Source organism: Gorilla gorilla, chromosome 23 (assembly GCF_029281585.2).
Source record: "Gorilla gorilla gorilla isolate KB3781 chromosome 23, NHGRI_mGorGor1-v2.1_pri, whole genome shotgun sequence".
Lineage (NCBI taxonomy): Eukaryota > Metazoa > Chordata > Mammalia > Primates > Hominidae > Gorilla > Gorilla gorilla.
Genome location: NC_086018.1, coordinates 35924210 through 35943566, shown reverse-complemented (window position 1 = coordinate 35943566; position 19357 = coordinate 35924210). Strand labels below are relative to the sequence as shown.

At 56.4% G+C, this 19357-nt stretch overlaps 1 protein-coding gene across 4 annotated transcripts in view; it reads right to left on the bottom strand.

The window, feature by feature from the left end:
• MICALL1 (MICAL like 1) overlaps positions 1-19357 on the bottom strand; it is a 35138-nt gene that overhangs the window by 5877 nt on the left and 9904 nt on the right. For 2 of the 4 annotated variants that reach the window (XM_063704733.1, XM_055374605.2), the window contains exons 4-13: positions 17470-17558; positions 16090-16232; positions 12817-13271; positions 10557-10614; positions 9240-9622; positions 7463-7872; positions 3353-3487; positions 2592-2718; positions 2383-2473; positions 2159-2232 (exon numbers count right to left, since the gene is read on the bottom strand). In XM_063704733.1, the coding sequence (XP_063560803.1) occupies positions 2159-2232; positions 2383-2473; positions 2592-2718; positions 3353-3487; positions 7463-7872; positions 9240-9622; positions 10557-10614; positions 12817-13271; positions 16090-16232; positions 17470-17558 (1965 nt within the window). Of the gene's footprint in view, positions 1-2158; positions 2233-2382; positions 2474-2591; positions 2719-3352; positions 3488-7456; positions 7873-9239; positions 9623-10556; positions 10615-12816; positions 13272-16089; positions 16233-17469; positions 17559-19357 lie in introns of all 4 variants that reach the window. The other 2 variants (XM_063704732.1, XM_031005641.3) reach the window with 1 other exon arrangement.

Sequence of the window (19357 nt, the reverse complement as noted above, 5' to 3'; positions counted from 1 at the left end):
AGACCAGCCTGGCCAAATGGTGAAACCTCGTCTCTACTAAAAATACAAAAATTAGCGGGGTGTGGTGGCACACACCTGAAATCCCAGCTACTAGGGAGGCTGAGGCAGGAGAATTGCTTGAACCTGGGAGGTGGAGGTTGCAGTGAGCTCAGATCACGCCACTGCACTCCAGCCTGGGCAACAGAGAGAGACTGTCTCAAAAAAAAAAAAAAAAAAAAAGTAAATATCCTTAGCCAAGCGTGGTGGTGGGCGCCTGTAATCCCAGCTACTGGGGAGGCTGAGGCAGGAAAATCGCTTGAACCTGGGAGGCGGAGGTTGCAGTGAGCTGAGTTCACGCCATTGCACTTCAGCCTGGATGTCACAGTGACACTCCATCTCAAAAAAATAATAGGCCGGGTGCGGTGGCTCACGCCTGTAATCCCAGCACTTTGGGAGGCCAAGGTGGGTGGATCACAAGGTCAGGAGATCGAGACCATCCTGGCTAACATGGTGAAACCTGGTCTCTACTAAAAACACAAAAAATTAGCTGGGCGTGGTGGCAGGCGCCTGTAGTCCCAGTTACTTGGGAGGCTCAGGCAGGAAAATGGCGTGAACCGGGAGGCAGAGCTTGCAGTGAGCCGAGATCGCGCCACTGCACTCCAGCCTGGGCGACAGAGTGAGACTCTGTCTCAAAAAAAAAATAAATAAATACCCCCCCAAAATAAATAAATAAATATCCTGAAGCCCCCTCAGCCACTGCCCCTTTCCCCTATGGCCTCACCTTGCCAAAATTGAGGAGCAGGTGGCCCAACCTGGTTCTGGGGACAGAGCAGGGCCTCCAAATCACCACCCAAGTTTGAATCCCACTTTGCCATTTCCCATATCTGGGGCCTGGGTAAGTTATGTCCCCAGTCTACACGTGGGGAAACAGACTCAGGGACATGAAATCTTTGACCAGTGTCACACAGTGAAGGTGGAGCTGGTATTTGAACCTGGCAGCCTGATGCCCCCAAGCAATGGCCCTCATGGTGTACTGTACTCGGGGCCTCATACACCAGCTTCACCTTCCAAAAGCAACATCCGGGACAGGCTGACAAGCCCGGGACGCACAGCCACCGCACAGGGGCTGGAAAAGCCACAGTAAGCCCTGGAGCCGGGCTAGCCAGGGAGGCAGAGGAGCCGTGCCCGCTCTGGCCACAGGGCGCCGCTGTGGCTCTGAGTGGTGGTGGCCACGCCCCAGCCTCCTGCAGAGTTGGGAGTGACTCACACAAGGCAGTGGAAGCCTGGGACATTCTGTGGCTTCCCCTGGGACACTCCAGCCTCCCAAATTCCCCAGTCAGTAGACAGTTCCCCTGCCACCATCCCCACAGTCTGGAGGGGCTGTGTGTGCAGGGACAGCCCCAGATCAGAGACATGGATGGAAGCCCAGCCCCGTCACCAACAGCCAAGTCCCTTGACCTCTCTGGCCCTCCACTTCCCATCTGTCAAGATGGCCCTTGCCCAGGGCTGGCACCATGCCTGAGCCATAAGAAAATGGTCAAAAGCCTTGGCTCCCAACTCTGGAATCTCCACAGTCCTGGGGTCTCTGCCTGCAGCTGCGGTTCACTGCATTCCACGGTCACAGGGCATGTGAGGAGCCCTCCTCACCAAACCCCAACTCAGCCACATGATAACCATCAGCCATCAGCCCTTCAGAGGGTACAGAGTCCACATCCACTGTCTCCTGGTCCCAAGAACACCCGAGGACGTGGGGACCTTCATTCCCATCTTACAGTTGAAGCCACTGAGGCTCAGTGAGGCCAAGAATCCTGCCCAAGGTCACACAGCAAGTTAGTGGTAGAAGAACGAACAGTCTGACCCACGCACAAAACAGGCTGGGCTGGTCCTGGGCCTGATCTTCATTCACTGAGAGCCTGTCATCCCTGGTCCCCCGGACGTCCACACCCTACACTGTCTGTGCGGTTCCTTCTCCTACCACAGCCCCAGCCAGCTTACTGCCTGTTACAGTCTCTCCCATCCTTGGGGGTGACCCAGACAGCCCTGCCCCGCACCTCCTCCTCTGGCCCTGTCCCCAGTCTGCCTGTGCATCCCACTGGGGTTTTGTCCGCCCGCTCCCCCACTCGTCCGTGTCACCAGGCCCCAGGGCAGGTGCCAGGGGAGTGCCAGTGGCTGCACTCACCTGGCTTATTGAGGAGGCACCGGAGCTCATACTCGACATCAGCCTGGCGCTGCTCCAGGTTCTGCTGCTTGAAGCTAGGGGTGGGAATAAGGTGACTCTTAACAATTCTGCCCGAGCCCCGGCTGCCCTGCCCTGCGCTGTTACTGATGAGGGAAGAGGGTAAGGGTTCTCCATTCTAAGCTCTACGGATTCCAGGGAGGGATGCCCCAGGCGGGGGGACTCACACATAGATGAGCTCGGACTCTCGCCGCACCAGTAGGTGCTTCTCGTGGATGAGCTTGAACCAGTCCACCAGCATGTCATCCTCACGGCCCTCTGGAAGCCAGATACCCACTGAGGCCAGGGCTGGCTGCCATGCCTGGCTCAGTTCCCCGGGGAATAGAGGCTCCTGCCCCCAGCCCCACCCAGCATGCCCTCCCAGCCGCTCCCGCACCATTCAGGCCGCCACGCAGCTTCTCCTCCAGCAGCACCCCACGGTGCTCCAGGGCATCCAGCCGGCGCTCAATGGTGTCCATCTCTCCATGGATGTCCTCCTCAGGGATGTACTGGTCAGCCTGGACCTGCCCAACAGCGCCTGGTCACCTGACAGCCAGCCAAGCCCTCCCCTGCCTGGTTGCTGCCAGGAGCCTTGCCCTCTTCTCTGGCCAGCATTGGCCACTGGTGGCTCCAGGGCCCGGGCCCTGTCCCCCACCCCAGCATGGTAAGAAGGCAGGGTCCCAGTGGGGAAGGGGCCAGTGTGGGGACAGCCACAACCCTGCATGCCACTGGTCCCAGCACCAACAGACACTCCAGAAGGTGGCATGACTCCCTGCCCTTCACGGAAACGCCTCTTCTCTGCCACTCCAGAAAGGGTATCACAATGTCAGTGAGAGTGACCTTATTACAGAGATAAACTTGAGAACACTCTAATCAGCTTAAGTAGCAGTGTTATCATGAGTGCTTGATACTTGAACTTGTTAGTAACAAATTAAACGCACCACCCACTGCTTTTGGTGGTGAAGGGCTGATCTGCTCCAAATCCCTCCAGGATGCAAGCTAGACCTTCCAGTTGGGCCGCCAAGAGTGCTCTCTTGAGCATCTGAGGCCCGCTGCCCAGCCAGCCAGCCTCCTTAGAGTCCCAGGGGAAGCCTGCAGCTGCAGAGTGGGGGTTGCCAGCCCAGGCCAGCCTGGTCTCGGGGGGCTCCCAGCTGGTACCTTGCGTTTGATGAGTGGAAAGCCGTGTCCAGGGGCAGGTGGCCTCACTGGCTTGGATCCCTTGGTGGCCTTCTTTGTGGCTGGGGACGCTGCAGGCGATGGCTTCCGGTTAAAAGGATTCTCCTTGCAGGAGGACTAAAGGGAAGGAGACGTGACAGAGGGTGAGCCTGGGAAGAGGGCACGTGAGACCCCAGCAGCCTCATATTTGGGAACATGGAAAGCAGGCCAGCACTCCAGGGCCAGCAGGACCCAGGCAAAGAGACAGTCTCCTTGAATTCCGTCTCTGATGCACTCAGTCATTCAACAAACATTTCCATTTCCAAAGCTCTTCCCGTGTGTCAGTTACTGCACTGGATACTTTTTACACTTTTTGGAGACAGTCTCACTCTGTCACCAGGCTGGTATGCAGCTGTGGCATAACCACGGCTGCATTGCAGCCTCAGCCTCCTGGGGCTCAAGCAATCCTCCCAGCTCAGCCTCTCCAGAAGCTGGGACTACAGGCTTGCACCACCACACCTGGCTAATTTTTTGTATTTACTTTTTTTTTTTTTGTAAAGACAGGTTCTCACTTTGTTGCCCAGGCTGGTCTCAAACTCCTGGGCTCAAGTGATCCTCCTGCCTTGGTCTTCCAAAGTGCTGGGATTACCACATCTGGCCTTTTTATACATTCTTGTTTAATTCTCCCAACCACCCTGCCAAGTGGATATTACAATGCCCATTTCACAGCTGAGTAAACTCAAGTTCAGAGAGGTTGTCATTTGCTCACGGCCACACACTTCCCATGAGCCCAAGCTGGGATGAGAATCTGTCTGTTTCAGGGCCTGGGCAGCCATCTAGCATTGAGGGGTAGTGGTTAGAACCTTGCCCATGTGGCAGGCAGTGCCCTAGTGTGCCCCAGTGGTGGGGGTACCTGGCTGTGCTAGCCTCAAAGAGGGCAGGGGTTTCCCTAGAAACACAGAATGGCATTGGGTTTAGGGCAAGACAGAGCTATGGTAGTTCATTTGGGCCTCATAACCACTCTCCCCGCTGGGGACTCTGAGGCTCAGAGAGGTGAAGTTCCTCACCCAGGGTCACCCAGCCAGGAAGTGTTTGACCAGCAGATGGAGTCAGAGGGTACCTCCCTCCCTGCCAGAGAAAGATCTCATCCTCTGCTGCACAGCCCAGTACCCACACACCCAGAGCCCAGGCTCTGCATCCTTCCGTGCCTCTGGGGAGACCCCTGCCCTCTCTGAGGCCAGGGCACAGGCCGGGCAGCCCCACCACCAGGGCACGGCAAGGCCCTGCCCACCACACGGGCAACGTCACTATTTCCCAACCACTCTTCCCAGCTCATTGGAAACAGACGTCACTGTGAGCCCCTTACAGAGGCCTCACCTGAGACCTGGGATGCTCCAAGAAGCACTGACCCAGCTTTCCCTCGGCAGCTGCGGAGCAGGTGGAGGCCTGTGCCAGCCCAGGGAGAGAGGCTCTTGGGGTGGGAGCTGCTCTGGGGTTTCTGAAGCAGGGAGGGTGCTGGGGCCCAGGTCTGGGCACAGCAAGGAGCCAGGGCTTGGCTCCCACAGGGCAGCACCCACCCAATGACCCAGGGTGGCACCCCAAGGCCCCCACTGCCTCTGAAAGTCTCCCCTAATCCTGGGGTGACAGTGGGACAGGGGTTCCCCACAAGCAAGTGCACCTGGGGTTCTGCCCCCTCCCTCTAACACACCCAGAGGGGCCAGCAGAGCCAAGCAGCCCAAAGCCCCTGAGCCCCTCAAAGGTTTTCAGCCTTTTCTCAGCCCCAAAACTTCAGACCAATATTCACACAGCCCAGGACACGAAACACGAGAATCTGAAGGTGACCCACCCCCGTGCCCTCCACCACCAAGGAACTAGGGGGTCTTTCGAGCACTCAGGACACTTGGTGCCGCCAGCCCCTCACCATCTGCGGGAGCCTGAGGCCCAGAGGAGGATGGGGCCTGCTCAAGGACACATAGCAGGTGGGAGGCAGAGCCAGAATCAATGCCCAAGAGGCTCTTGCCGGGGCCAGGGAAGGTTCAATGATGCCTGAGGCACATGGGCAGGGTCAGGCTACAACTTCAGCTGCCCCACAAAGGCTGTCCTGCCACCCTCTACCTGGGGCCAGATGAGCCTTGGGAGCTCAGAGGCCTGCAGAGCGTTGGGCCATCCAAAGGCGCTGTGGCTGCAAGAGAGGGCCCTCATGAACTGGGTGCCCAGAGGAAAGTACTGAGCCCAGGCAATCCCCAGGTTCTCAATATGGGGCTGAGAAATAGGTGAGCCCACAGCACACAGCATACCTGGAACAGGAGCAGCCCGGATGGGTGCCCAGCCAGAACCTCCCCATGCCTATGTCACCTGAGAAAAGACAGAGCCCAGCAAGGGAGCAGGAGGACAGGATAGGGCCACGTCTGCTCTCCTCAGTAAACACCCCTCATGGCACACAACGGAAGCGCCCAGGAAAGCTGTGTGTCCTGGGTCCTTCTGCCTGTTGGGGGCTGACCCCCTGCCCGCTACAAACTCCACACACAGCAGCATGTACATTATAGCACCTCCCCCTGACCTGGCCGGGAGCGCCCTGGGGACAGGGACCACTATGTCCACATGACCTGTGGAGCCCAGGCAGCCATGCACACGGGAGGCATTCAGAGACCCCAGCTCCCCTGTTCCATGGCGGGGAGACCCAGGTCTCTGCAGAAGGGAGTGAATCCCTCCCCTCTGTGCTCTACTCTAGGTCACCTTCCAAAATGCCCATTATGCCTATCTCCCTGAGCAGATCGTGAGCCCCTGGAGGCCAAAGACAGGGTCTTTTTTTTTTTCTGAGACAGAGTCTCATTCTGTTGCCCAGGCTGTGGGCCATCTCAGCTCACTACAACCTCCACCTCCCAGGTTCAAGCAATTCTCCTACCTCAGCCTCCCGAGTAGAAGGATTACAGGCGCCTGCCACCACACCTGGCTAATTTTTGTATTTTTAGTAGAGATGGGGTTTCACCATGTTGGCCAGGCTGGTCTCAAACTCCTATCCTCAAGTGACCTGCCTGCCTCAGCCTCCTAAAGTGCTGGGATTACAGGTGTGAGCCACCATGCCCAGCCAGGATAGGGTTTTAATACAACTCTGCCCAGGATCTGGCATCAGTAGAGTCTGAGTGAATGGAAGAGCGGACAGACAATACGGGATGACTGGTGGCTGGTGAGTGGAACCCAAATAGGCAAGTGGAGGGGATGGGAGGCAAACAGGGGCCCTGATACATAAGACCTGGGAGGCTATGTTTGTGGACAGGTGGATAGATAGGTGGGAGCTCTGGCAGATGGATGGAAGCATGGACAGACGGGTTTGTGCCTCATTGGACAGAGTGGGTAATGGGTAGATAGACTGGCCAAGGCCACTCAGGAAGTCAGAGGCCAGTAAAGATAGAAAAGGCCCTAGACGGCCGGGGGCAGTGGCTCACGCCTGTAATCGCAGCACTTTGGGAGGCCAAGGCGGGTGGATCGTGAGGTCAGGAGATCGAGACCATCTTGGCTAACACGGTGAAACCCCGTCTTTACTAAAAATACAAAAAATTAGCTGGGCATGGTGGCGGGCACCTGTAGTCCCAGCTACTCGGGAGGCTGAGACAGGAGAATGGTGTGAACCTGGGAGGCGGAGCTTGCAGAGAGCCGAGATCACGCCACTGCACTCCAGCCTGGGTGACAGAGCGAGACTCTGTCTCAAAAAAAAAAAAAAAAAAGAAGGCCGAGCGCGGTGGTTCATGCGTGTAATCCCAGCACTTTGGGAGGCTGAGGCGGGCGGATCACGAGGTCAGGAGATCGAGACCATCCTGGCTAACAGGGTGAAACCCCCACTCTACTAAAAATACAAAAAATTAGCGGGGCGTGGTGGTGGGCGCCTGTAGTTCCAGCTACTTGGGGGCTCAGGCAGGAGAATGGCGTGAACCCAGGAGGCAGAGCTTGCAGTGAGCCAAGATCGCGCCACTGCACTCCAGCCTGGGTGACAGAGAGAGACTCCATCTCAAAAAAATTAAGAAAAGGCCCTGGACATTTCTGCCCTGAGACCAGACCCGCATCCACTAGAGAGGATGTCACTTTTAGTGAGGGTGAGGGGGCACTCACCTTTACCTGCAGCTGTGGGGACGAGCTTCCAGGGGAAGGCACCGGGCTCCTGTCTCCAACCAACAAGAGAGGCGTTGGGGTGGCACCACTGCAGGGCTTGGCTGGCTGGGGACCTGAGCTGCCCCTGGTCCTGGGGGCAAGGCCAGGGCTGGCTTGAGGCATTTGTTCCACTCTAGGCTCCACTAGTTCCCCAGAGGAGGCCAGGGAGGAGTTGGTAGAGAGGCTGACAGGGTTTCCAGGGGTACCAGGGGCATGGACAGCAGGCTCTGAGGAGCTCTTGGGCACAGCTGGCGGCTCCAGAAGCTCCGCACCTGCAGTCTGGCTGGCGCTCTCAGACGACAGGCTCTCCACGCTGAGCGCTGGTGATGGTGTGGCCGAGGGCGGCTCCGAGTGCGAGAGGCGGGAGGCGTGGAGAGCTGTGCGGACGAGCACCAGGACACCTCACAAGGGGAACACCACAAGGGCTTCCAGCCCCACCTCCCGGCTCCACTCTCAACAGAGCCGCAGGCAGCCCCGGAAACCCAAGCCCTCCACATCGAGACAGGGCCAAGGCCCAGGGAACAGCAAACGCCCGGCAGGACAGAAGTCATGAGGTGCATCCAGCCACCCGAGTCCAACCCGCCCGCCTTGCGTTCTGCCTGCTGCCTCCACTTCCCCACACTCCCCATAGCCCCCATGAGGGCACCCACAGCAAAACCACCCTGGGAATGCCAGAGGAAGAGAGGTGGCCCCTCCTCTGCCCCTGATCTGCAGTGCGGAGGCAGGGGAGAGGAGCACGCAGCCCTCGCAGCCACCAGCTCTGGGACAGGCACTGCCGGGCACCAATTTATCTCCTCGTGGCTGATGGATATGATGCTTCCAAACACATTATCTGCATTTTCCAGATGAGGCAACAGGCTTAGAGAGGAGGGGGCACTCGCCCCAGCACGGGCTGGGACTGAATCCACTGTATCTGACTCCAGAGCTCATGCTCCTCTGCTGTCCCCTGAAGCTGCCCACCACTTCCACCCAGACAGGCCACCCTCAGCTGGGGTCCCAGGGCTCCGCTCAGACCCCCTGAGCACCTGCCTCTGCCAGCTCTGGCATGCTCTTGCCCCACTGTGAGAGGGGGTCCCATGGAACTCTCAGAGGCGGCCAGACCCAGCCATGGTGAAGGTTAGGGCCAAAAACCCAGCTCAGGGTATCAGAAGACTGGGAGAAGGTGAGGGCCAAAAACTCCAGCGTTCCTGGGTGAGGGGGGAAGCACTGGGCGGAGGAGGCCCAGCAGCCTGGAACTGGGCCACCATGTCACATGGAGGACTGCAGACAGACTCAGGGACAGTCAGAGTCATTACACCTGGTCACACATGGCCAGGTGAGAGCCCAGGTCGCTCAGGAACTGCAGCGTCAGTGACAGAGTTAGGCAGGATTCAAGCAAACGCCTCCTTTCCATGAGCCCCTCGCTGCACTGAGCACACCACTAGACAGCACGTTTAACGAGCACGACAGGGAGGGTGAAGAGATGGACTCGGGCCAGACTCCGTGGGTTCAAATCCTGCCTCTACTGCTTAAGCACTGAGAGGCTTTAGGCAAACTACTTAGCCTCTCTGTGCCTCAGTCTCCTCACCTGCAAAGTGGAGGTGACGATACCTGCTCACAGGTTTGCTCTAGGATTAAATGAGAAGTCACCCATGAAACACGTGGTGCCTGGCCTGGGAGGCTCTGCCTCACCACACCCCCTCCCCAGGCCCGGACCCCACCCCCGAGTTCCGACTGTCAGGAGAGCTCCAGGAAAGGCACTCACCCAGTGGGGACGCGCTGGGTGCGCGCGGGGCAGGGCGCTTCTTTGTCTTGGGGCTGCTGGTAGGGGTGATGCCGTACCAGGGGTGCAGGGACTTGGGTGTGGACTCCGGGTGGCCCAGGGCAGGGCTGGTGGCCAGGCTGGGTGCAGCTGGAGCCTCTTCCTCCTTGTCCTCCTCCTCCTCCTCAAAGGGGTTATAGGGTTTGGACTCCAGGCTGGCCGCTGGGCTCGGCTGGGCCACCTCCTCGGTGCCTCCATTCTCCACCTGCCTGCCGTCCTGGTTTGGTGGCCCCGGGCTGCTGCCTGGGGGAAGTGGGGCTGGCTTCTTCTTTGGTTCTGCCTGCACCAGCGTGATCCATGGGGGGTCCTTCCTGGGGGCTGGTGTCCTGGACGGAGGGGGGAAGCAGCAGAAACCATTAGCAGAGGCAAGGGTCAGCTTCCTTCTCTCTCTAGACAGTTTTGACTCTACTTCAAAGGGGGTGGATGAGAAACGGCTGTTTCCCTTCTCCCACCCCCAGTCCATGGGGCCAGTCTGAAATGGACTGTTACAGTCACAGCCTTTGAGGCCCAGAGAATGTGAACCTTCAAGTCACAGAGCTGCTGTTAACCCAGCCCAGGAAAGGATCGACGAGGGGCTCTGCCACCTACAATCCATGTACCCTGGGAAAGTCACCTGCCCTCCCTCTGTATTAGTCTCCCTTTCCACTCAATGGGGACTTTAATAATCCTTGCCTCACAGGGTTGGTGTAAGGATGCAGTGAGCTATGGAGTCTAGCACTGGGCGGGGCACTGGGGCACCTGCTCAGTGCCAGGGACTCAGTAAACGTTAACAACTGGCACAGCCACGGCCCACCTGGCTCCCTACAGACCGAACACATGGGGGAAGCATGGCCCTCAAATAACAGCTGAAGTACATGTCCTCCACGTGAAGCAGGGTCCCGTGCTGCAGGACCTGAGGGACTGGTGCTACAGCTGAGCTTTTCCAGGTCTTTCTATACTCTGCTGCTAAGCCTCTATAATCAAGCCTCGGCCTCCCATGTTACAGGGCAAAGGAGCCTTGGAGAGGCGACGGGTACCAGAGGTGGCTGCCTGCACCGGGCACTGCCCACAGGAGCAGGGACCTGGGGAGGGGGCCAGGCGCTGGCCGCAGGAATCCCGGGGTGAGCCTCAGGAGAAGGGGTGTGGGCCCAGCTCTCCTTCCCCTCCTGAGCCCCGCCCTGCCCATCCACAGGAAGCCTCTCTCCCTACCCGGCCCCAGAGTACCCTGATTCCCACCACCAGGACCTCCAAAGCAGGAAAGCCCCTCAGGGATCAACATACCCCTCGGACGGCTTCGGTGTCCCCCTCGGCTTGGGGACGGGCAGTTCGTGCAGTCTCCCTAGATGGGAAAGGAGAGTGAGCCAGGCCTTCATGGGCAGCAGGAGGTGGGAACCCAGGGAGCCAGCCACAGCACCTGCCTCCCCAGGAGCGCCCCACCTTCCTTCTGGCACCCTCGCACCTCCCCAGGCCAGCCCATGGAGATTAGATAAGCACCCAGGTGCCTGAGAAGAGTCAGGGGTCAAGGCCAGGCCACCTGAGATCCCGTTTGCATTTCATTTGAGAAGAAACCCAAATCCCCTCAGACACCCCCCGCCAGTGTGGGCAGAAAACATCATCTCAACTCAGCCAGGGAGCCACCTCCTCCTGGAAGTCCTGGACTCCCAAGTGTCCTCTGTGAATCCCACAGCAGCCCCTGTTCCCCTCCTTCCAACTTAGCAAGACTTCCACAATCCACTGAAACCCTTGCATCTGTGCCTGTCTCCACCTCAACGCTGGGAGCACCCTGAAGGCACAGATAGGCCTGAACAGTAATCTGTGTCCCCAGCGGTCAGCTCAGATCCAGCCTCCACGAGAGCTGAACAAATAGAATGTTCTGGTGCAAGTCGCAGGGTGACCCTGGGAGTCTCTCTCCCCGTGGCCACCAATGCCTTCCCTAATGGAATGATAAGGGCTGCCCAGCAGCCTTATACAAGGAGTCTCAATCCTACAAGCTCACGGAAACCCAGGGAGGTCATCTGGGAGCATTCCACAATGTGGGGTTGGGGGAGAATGCACCCACAGAATGGGCCAGGGGTCTCCACTGCAGCTCACACTGGCTCCGGGGCCCACCTGACCCCTCTGCTCTCCCCCAAGCCCCTGAGCTCTCCCCTTCTAGACACAGACAAGCATAGAGGCTGGGCATGGAGGTCACCTGCAGTGTGCCTGTGGATGGGCCAGGACACACAGGAAGGACACCAATGTGCAGAGTCCCAGAGAGCTCGGGGACACACGGGCACATGCAGAGTGGCACTTACTACACACCCTGAAACTAAAGCCCACAAGAACAGATGCAAAAGAGCACATGCAGAGGGAGGCAGTGTAAGGGCGGGGCCTGGGTCTGTTTTGTTTGCACCGTCCCAGCATGGAGAACAGAGCACGGCAGAGGCTGCAGGAACTCAGCATTTGTGGCAGGAATTAATATCCTCAGAAACAGGCCAGGCATGGTGGCTCAGGCCTTAATCCCAGCACTTTGTGAGGCCAAGGCGGGCAGATCACCTGAAGTCAGGAGTTCGAGACTAGCCTGGCCAACATGGTGAAAACCCATCTCTACCCAAAAATACAAAAATTAGCCAGACATAGTGGTGTGCACCTGTAGTCCCAGCTACTTGGGAGGCTGAGGCAGGAGAATCGCTTGAACCTGGAAGGCAGAGGCTGCAGTGAGCCGAGATTGTGCCATTGCACTCCACCTGGATGACAGAGTGAGATTCCGTCTCAAAAAAAATAAAAAGAGCCCGGCACAGTGGCTCATGCCTGTACTCCCAGCACTTTGAGAGGCTGAGGTGGGCAGATCACCTGAGGTTGGGAGTTCGAGACCAGCCTGGCCAACATGGTGAAACCTCATCTTTACTAAAAATACAAAAATTAGCCAGGCTGTGGTAGCCTGTAATCCCAGCTACTCAAGAGGCTGAGGCAGGATAATTGATTGAACCCGGGAGGCAGAGGTTGCAGTGAGCCGAGATCGCACCACTGCACTCCAACCTGGGTGACAGAGTGGGATTCCATCTCAAAAATAATAATAATAGGCTGGGCACAGTGGCTCACGCCTGTAATCCCAGCACTTTGGGAGGCCGAGGCAGGCAGATCACCTGAGGTAGGGAGTTCAACACCAGCTTGACCAACATGGAGAAACCCCGTCTCTACTAAAAAAAAAAAAAAAAAAAAAAAAAAAAATACAAAATTAGCCGGGCATGGTGGCGCATGCCTGTAATCCCAGCTACTCGGGAGGCTGAGGCAGGAGAATCGCTTGAACCCGGGAGGTGGAAGTTGCAGTGAGCCGAGGTTGAGCCACTGCACTCCAGCCTGGGGGACAAGAGCAAAACTCCATCTCAAAAAAAAATAAATAAATATATAATAACCTCAAAAACACAGGCAGGCCCCAACACAGCACAGCACACAATGGCACAGATGGAGAGGGGCCCACCAACACTCCCAGACACACAGACTTTTCAATAGACAGTGCACTGCCACCCGGTGCCCCCTGCCCCGACTGTACCCTGCTCACCGTTCACCAGGCTGCTGCTGCCAGCCTGCTCCACCAGGTTCTCCTGCTGCAGACTGGAGCGGGGCCGGGGCGTGGGGGGTGCTGGGGTGGTGCTCTCAGAGGCCTTCCTGGGGGCAGGGGTGGGGCGGCCAGCAGCGGGGCTGGCCAGCTCCTGTAGTTTGCCAGGAACCCGGGGCTTGGTAGGGATCTGGGGCCGGGCCTCAGGGCTGGCCTTGGGTCCATCGGCCTCAGCCCCTGCAGGAGCACTGGAGCTGGGGCCGCCTCCTGGAACATCCTTGGCATCTTCTGCGAGTTGCTGCTGGTGCTGCTGCTTTGGCTGTGAGAAGGGCCCAGGCCTGGTCCCCGACCGTGTCCCCGGGCCCAGCCTGGCACAGTGTTCTGCACACACAAAGGTGCCCTCCTCGGGCCCATTCTCATAAGCCCCAGGGAGCAGGGTGCTGGAGCACCGCCGACACCTGGCAGGGGACAGGACAGGGGTTCACTTAGCCAGGCAGCTGGGCCCAGGCACTGGCTACCCCTCCAGCCGCACCCAGGGCTGTCTCCTCCCTTCCCTCCTCCCAACTGCCAGCCAAGCTCCAGGCTCCATACCCTAGACTTCCCAGAGGATAAAGAAAACAGTAACTGTCAGAAGCATAGTGGAACAATAAAATCACCAAATCACACGAAATCAGCAACAGAAATTGTGAAAAATGCCTTCAGTTTATGCTGCAAGAGGAAGAAGCAAAGGTCCCCCTGAGAGGTGGCATCCAGTGAGTGGCTGCATCCAGTAGTGGCTCAGGAAAATAAAGCAGTGGTTTTTACCCAATCAGGTGGTGTTTTGTGTTTTGTTTTCGTTTTGTTTTGTTTTGTTTTTTTGAGATGGAGTCTCACTCTTGTTGTCCAGGCTGGAGTGCAATGGTGCGACCTTGGCTCACTGCAACCTCCGCCTCTCGGGTTCAAGAAATTCTCCTGCCTCAGCCTTCCAAGTGGCTGGGATTACAGGCATCTGCCACAACACCTGGCTAATTTTTTTTGGCATTTTTAGTAGAGATGGAGTTTCACCAAGTCGGCCAGGCTGGTCTCAAACTCCCAACCTCAAGTGATCCACCTGCGTAGGCCTCCCAAAGTGCTGGGATTACAGGTGTGAGCCACTGCTTCCGGCTGTGTTTTGTTAATGAAATAGAATAAGATACAATGTATAAGACTGTATCATACAAGAAAGGCCAAATAGTGCTTTGTGAAACTCTCACTCCAGCTGTGCCTCTACTTACACAGTTTTATTTCAGATAAATATTTACATCTAGTCACAGTGTCAAGTGTATTTTTTACTAGGAGTTACTATAAAAAGTTTCTTTTTATTTTCGAGGCAGGGTCTCACTGTCACCCAGGTTGGAGTGCAGTAGTGCAGTCATAACTCACTGCAGCCTCAAACTCCTGGGCTCAAGTGATCCTCCTGCCTCAGCCTCCCAAATGCCTAAGACTACAGGTGCTTGCCACTACACTAGGCTAATTTTTTTTTTTTGAGACGGAGTCTCAGTCTGTCACCCAGGCTGGAGTGCAGTGGCGCGATCTCGGCTCACTGCAAGCTCTGCCTCCCGGGTTCACACCATTCTCCTGCCTCAGCCTCCCGAGTAGCTGGGACTACAGGCGCCCGCCACCAACATGCCCGGCTAATTTTTTTTGTATTTTTAGTAAAGACGGGGTTTCACCGTGTTAGCCAGGATGGCTTCGATCTCCTGACCTCGTGATCCACCCGCCTCGGCCTCCCAAAGTGCTGGGATTACAGACGTGAGCCATCGTGCCTGGCCTAATTTTTTTTTTTTTTAATTTTTTTGTAGAGATGAAGTCTCATTATGTTGCCCAGGCTAGTCTTAAACTCTGGGCCTCAATCGATCCTCCAGCCTCAGCCTCCGAAAGTGCTGGGATTATAGGCATGAGCCACCACCACACCCAGCTCCGGCCTGTAAAAAGTTTCTAAAACACTGCCCTGGTAGCCAGATGTGACTGTGTTGGTAGAGTCTGTTTCCTCCTCGAGATTTTTCCCCATGACACCCCAATTCTGCAGTCAGGTTCCAGGGTTCCAGCACCAGCTGCCCCCCACTCAGGGGCACACTCAACTAGATCAAGTGCGTGCTGCCAGTCCCGGCTTCCTTGACTGTTCAATTTCCTCTTTTGGTTTCATTTTTGAAACATATAAAATGTTTCCATGAATTTTCTAAGTTTTTTTTACTTTCCTTGCCGCTTATACCACTCTCTTAAAATCTGGCTTCCCTTGGAAGCCACATACTTAAAGCAAGTTGTTACTGTAATTTTTTAAAACTTCAAACAGGGCATGGTAGCACATACCTGTAGTCCCGATTACTTGGGAGGGTAAGACAGGAAGATCACTTGAGCCAAGGAGGTTGAGACCAGCCTGGGCAACATAGTAGACCCATCTTAAAAGAAAAAAAGATTTTTTTTTTTGAGACAGAGTCTCATTCTGTTGCCCAGGCTGGAGTGCAAAGGTGCGATCTCAGCTCACTGCAACCTCCACCTCCCGGCTTCAAGTGATTCCTGCCTCAGCTTCCCGAGTAGCCGGGATTACAGGTGCCCACCACCACGCCCAGCTAATTTTTGTATTTTTAGTAGAAATGAGGTTTCACCATGATCAGGCTGGTCTCAAACTCCTGACCTCAGGGTGATCCACCTGTCTCGGCCTCCCAAAGTGCTGGGATTACAGGCGTGAGCCACCATACCCGGCCAAAAAAATTTTTTTTAAGCTAAAATATTTCATTTTCTTTTTTCAATGGCCTTTTTTTTTTTTTTTTTTTTTTTTTTTTGAGACAGAGTCTCGCTCTGTCACCCAGGCTGGAATGCAGTAGCACGATCTCGGCTTCCTGTAACCTCTGCCTCCCGGGTTCGAGCGATTCTCCTGCCTCAGCCTCTCGAGTAGCTGGGATTAGAGGTGTGCACCACCATGCCCGGCTAATTTTCAATGGCTTTTAAAGTACACATGGCTTTTAAAGTACACATGGCTTTTAAAGTGCTCCTTCATCCTCATCCAGTATTTATCCTCAAAAAGCGTAGGCGCTGGAAGGAAAACACCTGTGCTCTAACCCTGTTTATGTCTCGAATCATGTGGCTGAGCAAGTGCTTTTCCCCTCACTAAGCCTTGGTTTGCTCATCAGTAAAATGGGGATAAGCCAGGGGCTCTGGTGTGAAGGGCCTGGCAAGGTGCCTGGCGCACTGTGTGTGCTGAACCCATGGTAGCCCCCTCCCTGGTTTCGGGGGTAACACGCGGCCCTGGCCACTCACCGGAAGCAGTGGCGGTGGTACAGCCTGCCGTCAGCCAGGTAGCGCTGCACCAAGTGCACATGCTGCTGGCAGGCTGCGCACGTGCTGCTGGGGGTCTGGCCGGTGCCCTGCTCTGACAGGCTGCCTGAGGAGAGCTCCTCGCCCTGCAGAGAACGAGGTGGGGGAGGTTGGGAGCAGGACATGGTCACCAGCCATCCTGTTCACATCACTGCCCTCTCCCTCCCTCCAACAGCCACCGTCACTCAAGTGTGCACCAGGCTTCGTGGTGGAAATGGACTTCATCAGGGCCCCAGGAGGGGCAGAGGGCAGGAGGCTGCCACTGTCTCCCAGGTGAGGAAGCCAAAGCCCAGAAAGGGGGAAAGCCTTGTTCAAGGTCACTGAGCCAGTGCGGAAACACGAAAATCCTGACTTCCGGTTTCTGAGGCTTCCCTCCCCCAAGGAAGGCAGCTCCTGGCTGTGCAGCCCCTTCCCCTTGGCGGCTCCTGCCCCCTCCTCCTCCCCTTTGGGGAGCCCCCCTGACAGGTTCCTGTCCTCCCAGGCCCACCTCAGCTGCCTTTTCTGTTCTCTCCTAGAACTGCCACGGATTTAAATCCCAGTTTCTCTACATCCAAGCACAGTGAACCTGAGCAAGCTGCTCAAGTGTGGGCTTGGGTCCCACCTGCAGAATGAAACTGTATAACCCCTGCCAGCCTCAGCCCCATGTACCCTCATGGGGCACCCACCCTGGGGCTAGCTCCCTCCAGCAAGGAGCAGATGGGAGCAGGAAGGGAAGGCCCTTTACACACTGTAAGGTGCTGTCCAGATGTGAAGGGCTGGTGTCACTTCCTCTAAGCCCTTCAAACAGGTGACTGGCAGTTGGCCCCCACTTCCTTACTAAGTAACCTTGGACAAATGACTAAACCTCGCTGAGCCTCAGTTTCCTCATCTGTATATCAGGGCCCATAATGCTGACCTCCCTGGGTTGTTGAGAGGATTAAAGGAAATCAAGCTGGGAAGTTTAAAGCTGTCTCCACAGGAATCAAGGGGAATCTTTGCTTTACTACGTGTGTAACTCCTGACAGTCCCATGATGGTGAAGTCAGCATTGTGGACTGCCCTCTCCCCCCTTGCCAGAGCTGGCATCTCCTGACCCCACCTGAGTCCTGGAGAAGGAGGTAGGGCTCCCTGCCCATAGAACGGGACTGGCCTCCTGACCCATGCCTCACTGCCCCAGTCAGGGACACCTGTTCCCAAAGCCAATAGGGCAGGGACAGAGAACAAACACCCTCTGAACACTGTCAGGGCTAACTTCCTCACATGACCCAGTCACTGCAATGATAGTCGTCCACATAACTCGCCCCCTCCACCCCTGGCCCTCCCACCTCTCCAGGTATCTGCCTACCTGAGCCACATCTTCTGGTTCCACTGGAGTGGGTGCTACAGATGGCGGGGAACAGGGTGCCAGGCCCTTTCTGGGTGGTGAGACACCAGCTGCCAAGAGATGAGAAAGGGGTCCTGAAGCAGGTGGAGATCCTGGAGTCCCAGGAGGTCCCAACCTGGCTGAAGATTTGAGACCTGTAGCCATCACCTAAAGGCAGACCACCTAATGCAGTGGGACAGGAGCTGGCTCCCGCTTCACGCGGGCCCAGGGACGCTTCCAGTTTTAAGCCAAGTGCTGAGGGCAAGCCATGAACCTCACTGAACCTCCATCAAATGGGGAGAGTGACTCCTACTGCACAGAGCCAATCCAAACAATGGCGCAACAGCACGATCACAGAACACAGCACCCGCGTGTGGCTGCACCAGCAGCTTCCCTGCCACCAGGGTAGAGGAGGTGAAGGAAAGGAAAAGAAAGGAACCACATGGTGCTGCCCTGACAGCTCAGGAAAGGCGCTGCCTCCTTGGGGTTGACAAGGAGCTGTCCTGCCTATCCCCAAGTGGGTATCGGGGGCCAGAACCCGGCCTGCACAACCCCTCACCAGAACAAACCCACCCACCCTGGGTTCCTCTAAGACTCAGCTCCTCAGGCTGGGCACAGTGGCTCACGCCTATAATCCCAGCACTTTGGGAGGCTGAGGTGGGCGGATCATTTGAGGTCAGGAGTTCAAGACCAGCCTGGCCAACATAGTGAAACCCCATCTCTACTAAAAATACAAAAATCAGCTGGACGTGGTGGTGCGCGCCTCTAATCACAGCCACTCAGCCACTCGGAAGGCTAAGGCAGGAGAATCGCTCGAACCTGGGAGGTGGAGGTTACAGTGAGTCGAGATCACGCCATTGCACTCCAGCCTGGGCAACTGAGCAAGACTCTGTCTTAAAAAAAGAAATAAATTCAACAACACTATGGTTGGTGCCAGGAGTGGCTCCAGCTGACTGGGGAGAGGCCCTTAGAAGCCACATGAAGAAGCTGGACTTCATCCTGACATTACTCCCCAACCCCTTTCTGATTTCCCATAGCCACTCGGCTTCCTTCACTCATGCCCTGGCTCCCTGAGCAGGCTGCAGCTCCTCCAGGGTGGGGGTCTGTCTGTTGTGCCCGGGGTCACTGGCACCCACTGAGCGTGGTGGCACAGCTGAACACTCAGCACAGCACCACGACATCTCAGCCAGGGGCAGGCTCCAAACTTACCCAGTCTGGTAAAAAGTCAAGGCTAGTCAAAGTCACTCTTGAAATGCCTCCACTCGCCCAGAAAGTACAGTACAGGACCATCTGGGGGAGTCGAACAGCCAGCTTTGCCTCCAGAGTTGGAACACATCACTGTTTCCTTTGCTTAAGCAGCAGATGGGATAAAAATGGTTTGCATTTAGGGGCTAAGTTGTATGAAAGGCACAAACTGTACCTTTTCTTTTTTATTACATAAGGCAGATTTATTAGAGAAGGTATGAAAATACACTGCGAGGCTGAAAATACAGGCAGCATAACAGAGAAAGGACTGTCTGCCACAAACTGTACCTTTATCAATGAGAATCCCTGCAGGGCGAGGGAGTGCCCATGCCCACACTCAGCACGGTAAGCTGCGCCCACCAGGGCTGCCCCTGCCCACCAGGCTGCCCAGAGAGGGCCAACGAATGAGCTGCGTACCACCAACAGCTGCCCACACCCCACCCACCCCACAGAGTCCCAGAGATGAGCTCAGTAGAGAGAGATTCAGGTTTGGCCACAAGGAAGGCTGCAGGCTAAGGCTGAATTGCGATTCTAAGGAATCCAGCTAAACGCTAATCAGTGAAATAAGAAGTAGTAAGAATACTAATCTTGGCTGGGCGCAGTGGCTCACACCTGTAATCCCAGC